Source organism: Diabrotica undecimpunctata, chromosome 1, assembly GCF_040954645.1.
Source record: "Diabrotica undecimpunctata isolate CICGRU chromosome 1, icDiaUnde3, whole genome shotgun sequence".
Lineage (NCBI taxonomy): Eukaryota > Metazoa > Arthropoda > Insecta > Coleoptera > Chrysomelidae > Diabrotica > Diabrotica undecimpunctata.
Window position 1 is genome coordinate 169,443,897 of NC_092803.1, and position 16,952 is coordinate 169,460,848.

At 35.1% G+C, this 16,952-nt stretch overlaps 1 protein-coding gene across 1 annotated transcript in view; it reads right to left on the reverse strand.

The window, feature by feature from the left end:
• Positions 1-1,001: 1,001 nt before the first annotated feature.
• Positions 1,002-16,952, reverse strand: part of Poxn (paired box pox-neuro) — a 143,173-nt gene continuing 127,222 nt past the window's right edge. The window contains exons 4-5 of the mRNA XM_072520519.1: positions 8,081-8,297; positions 1,002-1,523 (exon numbers count right to left, since the gene is read on the reverse strand). Coding sequence (XP_072376620.1) covers positions 1,051-1,523; positions 8,081-8,297 — 690 coding nt within the window. The 3' untranslated portion in view covers positions 1,002-1,050. The remainder of the gene's footprint in view (positions 1,524-8,080; positions 8,298-16,952) is intronic.

Genomic DNA, 16,952 nt, shown 5'->3' on the forward strand with positions numbered 1-16,952 from the left:
CAAGTTAAAAAGGATACATTTCGGTGGATTATTCGAAAAAATCTGAACATGGGAATAAAAATGTTCAGCTGATCACTCATCGGAATTTCCAAAATATCGAAACGCACTCTACGCCACCGATTCAGAGGCGGCACTTTTATGATAGCACACACACTGAATTATAGCACTGCCGCGACGATAAAATAGCGAGGAGAGTGAAATTTCCACTATAGACCGCGTCCCACTATGGACCAGTTTACCTTACCCTATACTAATGTTATGAAAAAAAAGTTTAAAAAAATTACATTTATGTACAGAAAATGATTTAATAATAAACAGCACTTTTTAAGCTCATAAACATTTACAATAACTCCGTAGAATATAGTTTAAATTCAATGACTAAAAAGTATTTGAAAAGCTGGTTGAAAAACACAACTTTTAAAACCAAAAAAAAAAAAAAAAAATGTTCTAGGGCCCTAGAGATCGAAGATAGGGAATTTTTTTTTAAATAAATCAGTTACGTTAATTAAAAACATTAAGAGCTGAAATTAACCAATCTTTTGTAAAAAAAGTTAAAGTTTTTACCAACACTTTTAGGAAACAAAATTATTGAAAATTGTTTAAACAGGAGTTTTGAAAACAAAGAGTACTTTGCTTTCAACAAATTAAATTTCGCAAAACTATTCAACCGATCTGGCTTTTTTTGTTAACGATTCAAACATAATTAGACCCTCAAATTCTGGAGCATTTAAAGAAATTTTTGTAATATCTCATGCTACACCTTTCAATTGTTAAATCCGTTTATACAGTTGTGTCGAGTAAAAAACTAACTTAATTGGTCTAAAAAGATAAAATCGGTAAACGAGAATGAATAATAAACTGAAACTAAATAATCAGTCTTCTTGTTACGGGCTACTACTATTTGGATACAAACATTTAAATAATTTTGTTCTTAAGCTACTAATACTAGTAATCTATCTTACAAAACGTCAATTGATCTTTTTTGTTTTAAATAACGTTTACTTGCATTTTTGATCTCATATCACTACCTCTATAGTTTTTTTACTAGATTTACACTACATCAATTTTAACATCTTGTTCGTGATCACTATCACTATCACTATAATGAATTTTTTTGATTTCCTCGTTATGTACTAATCCACCATATGGCTGGTGAATACCAGAACAATCAAAATTCAAAGGTTTCGATCGCACAACGGGCTTCTTCAGTAATTCCTCGATGGAATAAGGATTTTTCTTTTTTTGTTCGTTTCGACTTGTATTGGTTAAGGACACGTCTTTTTTGTCTTCGTCTCTGTATGTAGAGCTATCTTTGGTTGCTTCAGTGTGGTAGGGAACAATAAGATTAGACCAATTGGTTGCGGTTGGGATTTCTACCGGAGATGTTGTTGCAATGTGCAGTTGACGCTGAAGGGAGGAAAATCGGTTAGTGGGAATGAAGGCGGGATCGTTTATAGATGGATAGTAGGGTATAGGGGTATTTGGTGGTGAGATGGCCTTGGAGTACAAGTCTCCGTTCAAATCTGTAATAAATAAATACGTTTTAGTAGTTATATATAAAATTATTAGTCTATAATGAGAAAATAAAGAGTAAGGTATGAGTATTTTTTTATTTCGTATTAACGTGTCTCGACATTTTTGGTCATTGAAACGGGAGCAAAGGTTAATAATAGTACAGAGTTATAAGTATTTACATTACAGATACTTAAGCAGTAAAGAAATAACAATATTATGTAAATTATATTTTGTTAAACAATTGTGTAGTCTTTAATAAGTCTATTAAGCTCTTGAGCCAGCTTGAACAGTTCAGAAGTTCTTTTAAACTGTGATTTATATTGTTGGCAATGCGAGTGGCCTGGCAGTGATGACATTATGTGAGGATGTGCTTGACGGTGATAGGAATATCGTTGCAGTAGGAGCATAAGTGTTGATCTGTAGAGGTCATAAGATGACCAAGTGTCAAACGTGTGTATGCTGCTGTAATAGCTGTTAACGTTAGGTTATATTTCTCTGAGGATTGTGTCTTTGGTGATTCAAAGTTTCTGTTACTTGCCATCTTCTTTCATTGAATGGCGATATGGAAATGCACCCATATTATTGTTATTGAAGTCCCTCGGGAAGTGTGGAGATGGATCAATTTTTTTGCACTTACTGACGTTGAATGAAAATATTTTGTCTACCAATTTTTTAAGGATAACCGACTTACATGTTGTATCGAAAGCACTTTCTATATCAAACATTATTGCAATTACATCTTGCGCTTGGTGGCCATAGCATTTGCTATATCTGTTTGCAGAATCACTAATTTATCAGTGGTGCTTCGATGCTAAAACCTGATTGTACTGGTTTAAGAATATTGTTTTTTTGTAGATGACAAATTAATCTCTTGTTGATAATTTTTTCCAATAATTTGCAAAGAGTACATCTTAGAAAAATTGGTCTGAACGAGTTTGGGGAGTTGAGAAGAGAGCTACTTTGTTATAGGAAATATAATGAATTCCCTCCATTTGCAAGAAAATTAGTCGGGACTATTTTAGGTCATATAATTAAAGCAATTTATTTATAGTTTCTTTATGGAGACATTTAAGGAAAATTGGGGGGTCTTATCAGGGCCAGCAGCTGAGTTTTTTATTGTGGATAGAGCTAGAGTTAATTTTTGTTTAGAAAAGTATAAGTTTATCGTTATAAGTATAAGTTAAAGATATCGTTAGTTTTACCACTTATAAAGTTAAAAGAGTGCAAAAGGGACTTATTTTGGTTTAGCGTTTTGGATTGAAAAAGATTCGTGAAAATCTTGGCGATATTTTGACTTTGAGTCACTATTTTGTTGTCATGAATTAAGGTGGGGGTGCATTGACCTTTCATATGTTTAATTTTGTTCCAAACTTGGCTTGGAGGTGTGTCGGAAGAAATAGAATTGATATAAAGGTTCCATAAAATCTTTTTGCTTTCCTTTATGATACGTTTTGATTTAGCTTTCGCTAATTTAAACTTGATAAGATTTTCATTAGCTTTGTTCGTATATATTTATTCAGAGCTTTCTTACATTCACGAACGGGCACATTATATGAGTCATTCCACCAGTGAGCTGATTTTAGCTTAATTTTAACGATCAATTTTTTAATATTTTCCTATATATTTTTGAACTAAGTTAATTATGTAATTGATAAACTGATCAACTAAGTGATCTATGTTATGCTCACATTCGATTAAATTGACTTGGTCTCGGACGTTTAGACTAACATTCATCCAGTTCGCTTGTACTATACGCTATTTATTCACTAGATTGTACTATTTGGGTTTATTGTCTGAGTGGGTTTATTGTCTGTATGGGGAAATAATCACTATCGAACAGACTATCTAATGGACACCATGTTAGAGATGGACCTAGTTTTGGATCACAAAGGCTGAGATCAATACTTGAGAAAGTTTCTGAAGATATATTGTGGTTGCTACAACCAGTATTGAGTAGAAATATATCTTCATTGCTGATTATATTTTCTATAATTTTTCGTCTGCCAAATGTACTGTTTGATCCCCACATTGTAATGTGAGCATTGAAATCATCTACGAGGATGAATGGGGATAGGAGTTCTGCTATTAAGTTAGAAATTTCTGTATTATTTACCCTCTTATTAGACGGTAAAAATTGGTGGCAAATGGTGATTTTATGAGGACACCAGAGAGAAGCAGCTACGACCTCTAAATTAGAAGTGATGTTAAATTTTTCGGAATATATAGCTGACGATATAAAAATAAAAGTACCACCACTTGCGCGTAGAGGTGTGGGTATAAGTATTGTTAAAAGTATGTATGTAATATGTAAAAACTATTACTAAGAAGTATGTATATTTTAGTATTATCAACTTTAAGAAGTAAACTGCAAATCCAAGTTCCTGGAAGCTACAGGAAAATGTTAGGAATGGCTTCATTTCGACAGAACACAGGCATGAGTAAACTGCTGATATAGCATTCTATAAAATATGATTTACTAAGAAAATATTGTTAATATCTATCATTGAACGTTTGCAAGTTGTACTAAATTTTAAATATTCTACAACGAATAACCAAAACGCACTTAGAAGTCATGTAGATCGTACTGTAATGTTAATGAAATTATAAGGCACCATTTGCGTTCCGAGATTTTCAAGTTCCTAGATTTTAAACCTTTAACAGAAGACGTTATTTCCGAAAAATGTGAAGCTACGTTTTAATATTATCTGATTTAATTTAGATTTTTTAGTAAATACGAGTATTTATTAATTAGAAAAATGGTTAAATTTGTGTTATTTTGTCATAAAATTTATGAAAAATGAAAAGATAATTCGATGTATATTTGTATATAATATAATCGATTATAAAATACAGTAATTTGGAAGTCAGTGTAAATGTATTCGATATTTTTGTAGATAATGCCAAAATAGCGTTGAATTTTGGCACAAAACTCTGTGTATTTCAACCTGATTCGCAGAAAATCTATTTCGGCTCCAAAATTACATGGTCAGTAAACAAAAAGGTTTACGACTTTTTACAAGAAATTAATATTTTATTACAACAGGTGATAGTTCAAGTGTTGGAACAAAAATTTAAAATTACGGGTGGCAAATCGTTGATTGGGCTTCTTTATGATAGGATGAAGATATCTGACTCGGTTCATTTTGGAGATGATAAGTGGTATTTTTATGTTAGTGTAGGAAAATTATACCTATCGCGATGTAACACCAAATGAGGTGTGATGTAATATTTAGATCAAATGCTAGTATATTAGTATTAATATCTACAGGGTCCATCCGATCTTTAAGAGTTTTTTCTTCAACATTTATTAATCTTTTAATTAACCTAATGAAAAAACTTATGAACCCAATGAAAAATAAAAAAGACTTCTTTTTAAATAAAATATAAATGTAAATGTTTCTATCCTACGTTTGACCTATGTTTTACTGGATTTTTGTTTTTTATTTTTGATGCCATTCTTTTTTAAGTATTTTTATTTGCAAGTATCAATGTTGTATTGCATAAAAAACGGAATAAATTCTGTCCTATATTCCTTCGGTCTAGTATTTATCACTTCATTATAACTCACAGCACTTTATATTTTGGATTACAGGAAATATGCTCTCAAAAATTTAATTTTTTTTAACTATTTTTGCAATAACCGTTAATGTGAAATAATAATAAATATGTAATGTTTCTCTTTATACCACGAGTTTAAAATTATTTCCTTTAAAAAGATTTTCACCCGTAAAAATTTTTTAGGAAAGAAAAGCCTTTCTTTCTATCCAGCAACTGGACTTTTTTAAACGGCGTCCAATTTAAATAGTTAAGGAATCTTTTTGTGTTTGTTGCCCAGGAAATCTCTGTAAGTATTTTTTTTATTTCTTTTTCCAACCTTCCTTGTAGTTAACTTCTATTTAATATATACAATAAAAATAAAAAGACGAATCCTAGTAAATAAAATTGATGGAGCCGCAGTCCGATGTTGATACATACTTGCAAAAATAAATATTAGCCACAGTCGGATGGGTTAGACAAAGGACAGTGTTCGGTGAATACCCAAAAACCAGGAGACGACTAATTATACCAAGAGACAGACGACTGACCTTGGTGCAGGATTCGTTCTTCGTACTCCCGGCGATTGTTCCCGATATAATATAATACGCCCTCTTATCGCCGAGTCTACGCTTAACGCCTACCTACTAAACCAGACTTTCCTCTGTCATCCAACGACCCGAAGGCGGTCTTTCTCTTTCCGGTCTTTTGTCGGTCATACTAGAGTTCAGGTCTCTTCTCTCATACAGTTCTTTTCTTTCCACTGCCAGCATATGCAGCGGAACACATCCAGTAATGGTCCACAAGGCTGCCGCAGATACAGTCCTGTAGGCGCATACCACTCGCAACAGACTTGTTATGCCCACTCGTGTTATGAGCCTCCGTTTGTAGCTCATAGGCCCCACTCCAGACTGGTGCCGCGTAGAGGATGATAGACTGCACAACACCATGTGAGGCCCTCCTCCTTTCATATTTGGGTCCCCCAATGTTGGGCATTACCCTCCCCCATGCAGCTGCACTATTTGCAGCCTTTCGGACCACCTCCCGCACGTGCTCCCCCCATTTTCCATCCGCAACGTCACATCCAGGTCTTTTACGTGTTTCTTGGGCATTAGAAACGCCCCCGCACATTGTAGTTTCACACTTTGCCTGTTCCTTTTCCCTTCAGAATGATGGCTTCGGTTTTCTCTGTAGCGAGTTTCAGTCGGTGCTACGGCATCCATTTCTTTACGACGCCGCCTGCGTTCCGAACCCGGTATTTGAGATCTGGCTCATCTCGCGCTACTACCAGCACAGCGAGGTAATCTGCAAATGTGAAGGGGGTTGTACCCTCTTCGTATTCACAGTTTATAACCCTGCCATATGCCAGATACCATAGCGTCGGGCCCAAGACAAATCCCTCGGGGCTGTCACGTTAATGATCGTGTCCTTCTCCACCATAATCCATCTGTCAGACAAGTACTCTGCCATCACATTCATCAGATAACCAGGACATTCCCTCTCCTCCATTGCCTTCATTACCTCGTTCCACTGCAGCGTATTAAATGCATTCCTAACATCAAACATCAACATCAACGTCAAAAGGTGTTCATCCTCTCTGTTCATCCTCTCTGTTGCGTAGTGCGTCAAGTACACTCACGATTGCATGAATCGTGCTTTTACCTTTGCAAAAACCAAATTGCCTTAGAGATAAACCACCTGACCTCTCAATCATGTCGTCTAAGCGTCCTCGCAGCATCCTTTCATACAGGTTACCGATGCGCGAAAGGAGACAAGATGAGACGATACTTTTCCCCAGATTTGGGGAGCAGTACTAACCTTGATGCCCTTTAAGGCTCAAGAAAAGTCTGTTCTTCCAGCAGCGCATTAATGTTCATCTATATTCATCATACTGCATCATTATAACTCTCAGGACAAGAAATAGGTGATGAGAGCAATTTCTACGTTTTCATAACTACTCGTATTGCTTGCTCATTGTTGTTTCTTTTTTTGACATTTATGTTGAGACTATATTTCTAACAGATTTATAGGAAATGAATAGTTCATAATATTGTTCTGAAGCTATTTTCTTGTGGTATTTTAGAGTAGTTACTATTTTAATGGGAATAAGCCACAATTGAAGGTTAAAATAAGTTTATTGACGTTTCAATTTTCACAGAACGATTTCCGAAGTGGAAATTGAAACGTCAAAAAACTTATTTTAACCTTCAATTGTGGCTCATTCCCATTAAAATAGTAATTGTTTTATAAATTATTTTTTTATTTACCTTTTGTAGGTTTTCGTCAATTTTATAGTTCCCATTTTAATTTGTAGGCTTTCTGGTTTTTCTCCTGCAACTAAATACTCGATTTTTGTATATTAATTGAGAGGATACGCTTGGTGTACTGCTCTTCCAGTTTTCTAAGTCTATAATACTCTCGTCTTCAGCTAGAAGCTTTCTTTCTTCTCCTCACTAAGAGCGGCTCATTTAGATATATTTTGAAGAGTGTAGGTGCTATGCAGTGCAACAACCTTTTAGACCTTTACTAACAGAAATTTCTCTAGTTAATTTGTTTTCCCTGTTTTCCGTTGCTAACCAAAGCATTAAAAGTGGTACACTATCGTATGCCTTTGCTAGATATATAAATACTATATGGGTTGAAAGGTTGTGGGCTAATCTTTATTCAATAAACTGCTTTAGAGAAAATATGCTGTCTATACAGGATCTGTCTGCACGAAAGCTATTTTGTTTACGTATTTTGGTTAACCCTGTAGAAATAAATGAGCTTTTAAAAAATAATCGTTTATGCCATTAAGCCATATTGATGACGCAATGTCCAACACATATAGCAATTGATGCTCATTCAAAAATTAAAATTGACGTGTTTTAATTTTTTTTTAAGTCGTTTGTTTCTGAAATAATTCCATAGATTCGAGTCGAGTTTATTCCATAGATTTTCATCACAGAATTTTTCACAGAATATAGAAGAAAATTACTAAATGGTTATTTAAATCTCAAAATTATAAAATATTTATCCCTTTTAAATTTACCTGACGGATGACTGACTCTGTGATGCAGCATATCTGGAGGATCTGGCCAAACTCCACTGTTCCTTAAAATCCTGTTTACAGAACTCACAGAAGGTATGTTGTGTGGCTCGCAGATTCTTTGAGATATGAGTTGCTCCCGTATTTCCCAAGCGAACATTCCGGGATTTTCTTGCTTGAATCGTAGGATTTTCTTTACAACTGTTGGTGTTGCTACTTGCTGAAAAAAAGAGTTTGAGTTAAATATTGTTTAAAATTGCTGTCAAGAGGCCTTTCAGACGAGGATACTGTATCCGAGATACGCGTATCCGAGACGCAGATATTACATAGACTCAAATGCAGCTTTTCACACGGGACGCGCGACGGATACAGTATGCGAGATACCGAATTCAGTATCTCGGACATTCCTGTCGCCGACGACTGAATGAGTATGCCAGATAAAGAAGAAATATTACGTTAAATGAACGCTTTCAGACGCGAATACTTTTGCACCACATTCCATAGACGCGCGATTTTCTGTCGAATAATTGTGAATGAGCAACGAAAGAAAGAAGGTGTTTTCTGAATATAGTTCAATAATGGAGCCTGCTGTATTTGATAATGACAAATTTATTTGTTTGGTACAATCAAATCCCTGTCTATGGGATACAGCATCGCCAGATTACTGCAATAGAAATAAAAAGCAGCAGGGCTGGGTTGAAATTTCTAAGCAAATGTACGACAATTTTGAGGCCATGACTGCAGTACAGCAAAATGAATACGGTAAGAAATAAAATACCTATACAGTTTAGTTTTAAAAGTTTGCTAATTGGAATTTTGATTATTTAACGAATATAAACGATTTTTGTGTTATTAACCGCGATTCTGCTTTACTATTTAAGTCATCAATGTTAGAACTCATTTTTAAATAAAATGAAACCAGTAATAACAATATTAATCTTATGTGGTAGATTGCAAATTAATTTTTGTTTTTTTCATTTCCATAACAAACGAAAGGTATACTGATGTACGTCACTAATTCAACCATTTTACATTATTAGCTCTTATTTCATTTTTTTGTAGTAATAATACATGATTTGAATGAAAAAACATCGCCCGTCTTTTAATGACCCCAATATCCACTTATACTTAAATACACTATTAAAAATCTATCGAATGACATCAAACACAATCCCCACCCCCTCCCCATGGGTTTGGAGCGAGGGCAACTGTGAAATCTTAAACCTGGAAAACCACATTTTTTATTGAAGATTAGGATTCTATGTGAAAAAGTAAACAAGTTTTATCAGATTTTTTTTTGATTGGAGATAGATGACGTTATAAGCGCAGAAAAACAAATACAGATCAGAAGTCTGCTTAATTTTTATGGTACTTAATACAGTTTTTTACATATTTTTTGCAGAATCCGGATCTTCAATAAAAAATAAGGTTTTCTATTTAAGATCTAAAAGTTGCCCCTACGCCACTTCGTTGAGGAGGTGGGGTCGTGTTTAATGCCACTCGGTAGATGTAAAACCATCGAAAGCCATCGAAATTGAAAAATGCTTCAACACCTTAAACACGCGCGATGAAGCTAAAAGATTGCCGGCAACATGGCAACCGTTGCTTCAGCGACCCCCGCACCAACCAATTACGCTCAGACTGTTTCTGCGCATACCGTTTTCGAGCATCCTAAGGATAAAAGGTAGCTACATAGAGTAGGACTTGTCGTCACTCGACAATGAGGGTGGAGTGGTGGGGGTGGGAATTTCTGGAGAACAAGATACTGGTACGTCACGAGTGAGAGGGGTAGGCAGATTTAGACACCGAATTCAAACGGAACCTTATGCCTCTTGATAATGGCTCCAAAATGGGTACCAAAACGTCGAGTTTTAATTTCTCAACGCGGTTCTTTCGAGAACTCAGTTGGGAGTGATAAGGGAAGTCCACCACATTTTTTTTTATTTTTTGGACAAAATTTTTTATGTTTATTTCTTTATGATGTGGCATTAAAAATTGCATACCTTAATTTTTAACCTTTTATCACCAACCCCTATTTTTTAATAGCTACATTAGTAATTTAATAATTTTTAACCCTGGTCGATATCTAAACAATTATCACTAGATCAGTTATCCCTGCCAGGTGTCTACCGGTGTCACTTCTCACCCACTAAACAGCACGAAATAAGGATGAGAATGAAGCTGACCTCCTGTCTCTCACGGAATAAGCTTTCTCTCACTCCTTACACAGTTTTCGGCAAGTTTACAATATTGTCATTTTACCTTCCCAGTGTAATTTTCAAGTAAATTTATTATTAATTTTTTGGTTATAATTATTTATTTCCTATTTTATCAATAATTAATTAAATTATTTTAAGTGTATTTCTCACGATTAGTTAATTAAGTGATCTACATAACCTCAAAAGTACTTAACACGTGTCACGAGCTCCCGCCAACAACGGCTATTATTTTACAGGTAAATATAAATTATTGTTATAGGTCCATTTATTATTCAAGTTATTATACAAGTAGTTGTATTGTGAGACACGTTCAATTCTTATTTGGTTCACATACAGACTTGCTCCAGTTATGTTTTGCTTGCTGATGATCATTAGCTTGGTTTTGCTGGTGTTTATATCCAGTCCATATTTTTTACTTGATTCCGTTATTTTGTTCATTAAGTTTAGCAGCCCTTCTATGGTATTTGAAAACACTATTGTATCATCTGCATACCGCAGGTTATTGAACTTGACTCCATTTATTGAGATGCCTTCATTAATATCTTTTAGAGTCTCTTCAAAAATGTGCTGCGAGTACAGATTGAATATCATTGGTGCAATTATGCACCCCTGTCTCACTCCCCTTAAGATTTTGACCTGATCTGTATATTCTCCATCTATTCGGAGTACCGCTGATTGATTCTAATACAGGTTAGGTATTATTTTTAAGTCTCTTCCGTCAATCTCTGTCCTCTTCAGCACTTCCATCATTTGTTCATGCCTGACTCTATTGAAAGCCTTCTTGTAGTCAATTAGGCATGCAAAAACATTACAGCTGACATCTCTACATTTCTGAAACAATACCTGCAAGCTAAATAAAGTTTCCCTCGTACCAACGGCATTCACAAAACCAAACTGCTTGAGCGCAATTTGTTCCTCGCATTTCCGGTAAATTCTTTTGTGGATGACTTTTAAAAACAGCGTCAGTAGATGGCTCATTAGGCTTATGGTCCTATCTTCTTCTTAAAGTGCCTATCCGTTCCGGACGTTGGCGATCATCACGGCTATCTTCACTTTGCTTATTGCAGCGCGGAACAGTTCAGTGGTAGTCGTGTTATACCACTTTCGCAAATTTTGAAGCCAGGAAATGCGTCTTCTTCCCGGTCCTCTCTTACCATTTACTTTCCCTTGGAGAATCAGCTGGAGAAGGCCGTAACGTTCTTGATTTCTCATTACATGACCTAGATATTCCAACTTTTTAGTTTTGACGGTCATGAGAATTTCACATTCTTTCCCCATTCTACGCAGGACCTCCACATTAGTAACTCTGTCAACCCAGGATATACGTAAGATGCGCCTATAACACCACATTTCGAAAGCTTCGAGCCGATTCATAGATGCAACAGTCAGTGTCCATGCTTCCATTCCGTAGAGCAGAACTGTGAATATGTAGCAGTTCAATAGACGGCATTTTGTTTTTAATGATATGTCTCGACTGTTGAAAATAGTTCTCATTCTAACGAATGCTGCTTTTGCTTTTATTATTCGCTGTTTAATTTCTGTTGAGTGGTCATTGGCTATTTAAATTGGTGCCTAGATATGTATATTGCTCGACTCTTTCGATATTCTGTTGGTTGATTGTAAGTTGAGCGTTTAGTATTGGTTTTTTACTAATTGTCATAAATTTGGTTTTCTTTATGTTAAGAGCTAGTCCGTATCTGTTGCTGACTTCTGTTATGCGATTTGTTAATATCTGTAAGTCATTCAGATTATCGGCAAAAACTATAGTGTCATCTGCATTTCTAATGTTATTCAACCATTCACCGTTTATTAGTATTCCTTTCGCACAACCGTCTAAAGCTTCCTTAAACACCCATTCAGAATAAATATTGAACAACAATGGAGACAAAATACAGCCCTGTCGTACTCCACGTTCTATTGCAATTTTATCAGTTAACTGGTCTTCTATTTTGATTTTGGCCGTTTGATTGTAGTAAATGTTTCTGATAATTCTAAGATCTTTGTTGTCAATTCCAATTTCTTGCATTAGAGTCATTAATTTGTCATGTTTTACTCTGTCAAATGCCTTCTGGTAATCTATAAAGCATACGTATATATCACAATTCACATCCCTGCATCTCTGAAATAGCACCTGTACAGCAAAAAGGGCCTCCCGTGTTCCCAGAGCATCACGAAATCCGAATTGTGTTCTTGTTAGTTGTTCCTCACATTTTGTATATATTCTTTTGTGGATGACCTTTAGAAATGTTTTAAGTAAATGGCTCATAAGGCTTATAATTCTATAGTCTTCGCACTTTCTCGCATTGGGTTTTTTTGGAAGATTTATAAAAGTTGACACTAACCACTCTTGGGGAACCACGCCCGTATCATATATACTGTTAAATATATTTGTCAACCATTTTATGCCATCATAGTCCATAAGTTTTAAGAATTCTGAGTGAAAATTATCAGGGCCTACTGCTTTACCATCTTTGGTGCTTTTGATGGCATATTTTACTTCTTCGACTGTAAATGGTGGTCCAGATTCGCAATTGGTGTTTGTTGTAATACCAGTGTTACTTCGTATATCTTCAAAAGTTTTTTCCACGTATTTGATCCAAATATCTCTTTTATGCTCTATTTCCAGTACTATGTTTCCCTGATTATCTGTCAGGAATCCAGTGTTCTTGTGTTTATATAAGCCTGCCGCTTCTTTAATCTTTTTATGGAGGTTAAATGAATCATGTTTTTGTTGTAATGACTCTATCTCTGTACACTTCGAGCTAAACCAATTTTCTTTTGCTATTTTAATAGCCCTTTTTATTTCGTTATTTATGTTGTTGTAGTAATTCTTATTATCTTTAGCGTTTCTTCTGTCTTCCATCATACATAGAATCTCCTCCGTCATCCATTCCTTTTTATTTGTTCTTTCAGGTTTTAAGTATTTTTCTGTTATTTCTTGACTTACTTTGTGCAAATTTTCTAGTTCTACATCTGTGTTATCTGTTTCTGTACGGGCCCATGGTTTTTCTGTACGAGCCCACGTTTTTTCTTTTAGGCGTTTTTGTACCTTTTCCTTTACTGTTTTATTTTTCAGTTGGTTAATATCGTACTTCGTATCGTATCGTAAGGGCCTGCGTAGCGCAAGCGGTAGGATGCTTGAATCGCAAGCCGGTGGTCCGGGGTTCGAATCCCACCGCCGGCAAGAACATCTAGACATTTTAAAAATGTCTATAGGCCCCAGGTCGACTCAGCCTGAATAAAAATGAGTACCTTGGGTAAAACCAGGGGTAATAATAGACGGTTGAAGCGTAGCACTGGCCATGTTACCTTCCTTGTATACCGTAGGCCCTAGATATAGCAGACTACCCTGCTATACTCCCAAAGCCGCGACAGCGGTATAAAACGGGAGACTATTATTATTAATATCGTACTTCATAATTTTTGGTCTTTGAACTTTCTTTAAACTAAGTTTCATTTTGGCGATAAGTGTATTGTGGTCCGAATTTATGTCGGATCCCGGGTACGCTTTAACAGATGTTATAGAGTTTCTAAATCGTTTGTTAATAAGAATATAGTCTATTTGATTTCGTACTGTGTGATCTGGAGTATCCTGGGGAGATTTCCACGTATATAGTAGTCTTGGAGGAAAATCATAAAAGGTGTTTGTCACTACGAGCTGTTCTTCAGTTGCAAATTCAATCAAACGGTCTCCGCGTTCATTACGTTCCCCTAGACCAAAGGATCCCACTAAATTTCCACTTTGTCCTTTGCCAACTATGGTCCTATAATCTTCACAAACTTTTGCTCCTATTTTTTTGGGCAATGGTACGAACTCCGATTTTGAAGTTTCCATGTTTCACGTATGGACAATTAGACGTCACGTTTTCGCGCGTCGGAAATTACGGAAAAAATACCAAAAATATTGCATCATAAGATAGAATCGTTGATTGGATTTCGATGACTTTTATATCACAATATAGCCGTATTTCTGAGGAATTACTGAACCAATGTTTTTTGAGAAATGTCAATGTATTACCCATATACGGAGTATAAAACCAAAGTTGTATGTTTTCATCTTATTATGCGACACCTGTGAAATTTATTAAAAACAAATGCTACATCTTTATCTTTACTCAATATTTTCGTAAAACAATCATCTCGCTACCTCTAATATCAAAAAACAAAAGTACGTTCCAAGCATGACGTGATTTTATTGACTTGTAATACTCATTAATGAGATATAAACAAATAGTTGGTTAAGAAAAATTAGAAGTTTGACAGAATAGTGTTAGACTGATAATATTGTTTACACTTCAATACATTTTTTGCTACTTTGCGTATGTTAGTTTGTTCACATGGACAAGGAAGAGGAATAGTCACAACATCATGCCAATATCAGTTTATCAGGGTTTGTGCTATAAGAGAACGTTTTGTCACAATGAGACATTAACAAATACAAGTGGCAGATGTTCATAATATTCACATTAGTTCTAACTAAAAGATTCTTTCCTAGAAATTCAATATATAAGAACATTTTCAGGCATCATAAAATTCACCATTAAATTCAACATCATGTAAGGAAAATTCACTTTCAGCATTAATACATGAAATAATAGCAGCTTGAGCAAGCAGCTTTCTAGGAGATAAATAAATATCACAAGGAGCATTATTTATTTATTTAAATAAGTATTTTCGCAGAATTGATCTTATACTATAAAGCATAGACAAGCCTACCTTAATTTTTGTATGATAATAAATATGGTTAATTAATGTTCTTTTATATTAGAAGAGTCCTTAGTCCATTTTAACTATAAAATTAAATGACAATGAAATTTCATTTTGTCAATTGTTCTATTGATTTTCTCAACTTTTTCCTCGCATTACAATTGGCAAACTTATAAAAAAGTGAATACTAATTTGATATCCCTTGTGTCTTTTTATATCAAGCAATTTACGAAGCGTTTTCCGAGGACAGAGCCCTATAAACGATCAGTAAACATCAAGAAGTAATGCAAATAGAACTAGAACGCCACGTAATTATGGAAATGACACGTTAGCCACCGAACACATGAAAACATTAAGATCATCCTCACTTGATAATTATTTTTATTCTTCGTCACGTTATTCCGCATTACATTGTAATATCTGATACTTTTTATGGTCTGATATAAAAGAGACAGTGCTGATTATTATATTTATTTTAGACAGTGGAACACATAAAAATATCTAATAGAATTTTTTAGAAGTCCATGTTTTCCTATTTCTATTCATATTCCTAAAAAAATAGGGTTAATGGTTAAACTTCAGAAAGTTTATAATAAATATTATATATATATTTATATATGTGACAAGTACTCTGTTGATTATTAATTTTTTATTTTTGCCAGTCGTGCAAGGGCCGTACTGAAAAATACCGCAACCGACGGCAAATGTCAAAATTGGACCAATCCTTTGAGTAATAATTATTATGGTATTGTAAATATTAAACCTCATTATTGTTAAAATATTGATATCAACTAAACAAAATTTAAATATTAGCGCCATATGTCATTTACAGGAAGTTAAGATTGGTACAATGCAAAGTGTTAAACGTAAATTGTATTGACTTTTGGAACAAAATAAAATAAGTCTTAACTGTATACTTAATTGGATTGTTTCATTTATAAATTTCAACACACTGGTGAGTGTTAAGGTTTAAAATACCAGTGAATTACATGTCTACGGTGCCAAAGTTGTGAGGTTAGTTCTTTTGCCTGATAAATCGTTAAATATACTGTTGTGAATTTATTAAAAGGTTCAATATTTATAACACTTACGGATTTAATTTATTTCTTTATTTATTTTAACTTATCTTACAATAATTTATTATATCCGTACGTGACAAATTCGCGTGCGCGGGTCTTGAGAATTAACTGCCCTCCATATAAAAATGTTGTATTTATATACGAAATCCTGATATACTAGAACAGCATCGAAAGATCGAGAAGCTTAGCCGGCTCATTCACCATAATTTTGGTTCTAGACTTCCACCGAAATTTCTACAATAAAACAGAATAATTAGTCATAAAAGTTAGGCCAGTATATTTATCGTAACATTGCCCCCCTCTTAAAAGATGGTTCCTCCTGGAACCTTGTCGGGACTGGAACCGGAACTGTATGCTGGTATCGGCAACTGGACCCTCTTTTACAACTTCCAGTTGTATAAAAATGACAAGGGACGGTTTTCTCTCCGCACCAGTAACTATGCGGATTGCAACAGACTAACACCTGGACTTCGGTGTCTTTAAAGATCTCCTCCACCATATTTCGGATAACCCTCCAATCTAATTGGCGGCACTCCAACTTTGGCATGGCTAACTTTTGCACGTCGGACTCTAGTACGTGCTCTCTCAATTGAAGTAAGGCTTCCCACACATCTCGGTAGGTAGGTTGGTCACGGGCAGTGTCTTTTGTTACCAGGTAGAAAAGGTAACGTGATGCATCTTGGAGTTTCAAGGTTTTACCGGGAGCTGGCACCTGGCATTGAAGTTCTGCAACTCGACCAAACTTCCTTCGAAAGACGGATGCCAACCCTGGTGCGTCTTTGATACTGGCCGGGATGGTAAGGGCCAGCGAGTAGTCATCGGGGAGCGCGAGTAGATCTTGCTTTTCTTCAGTGGTAACACCATGTCTTG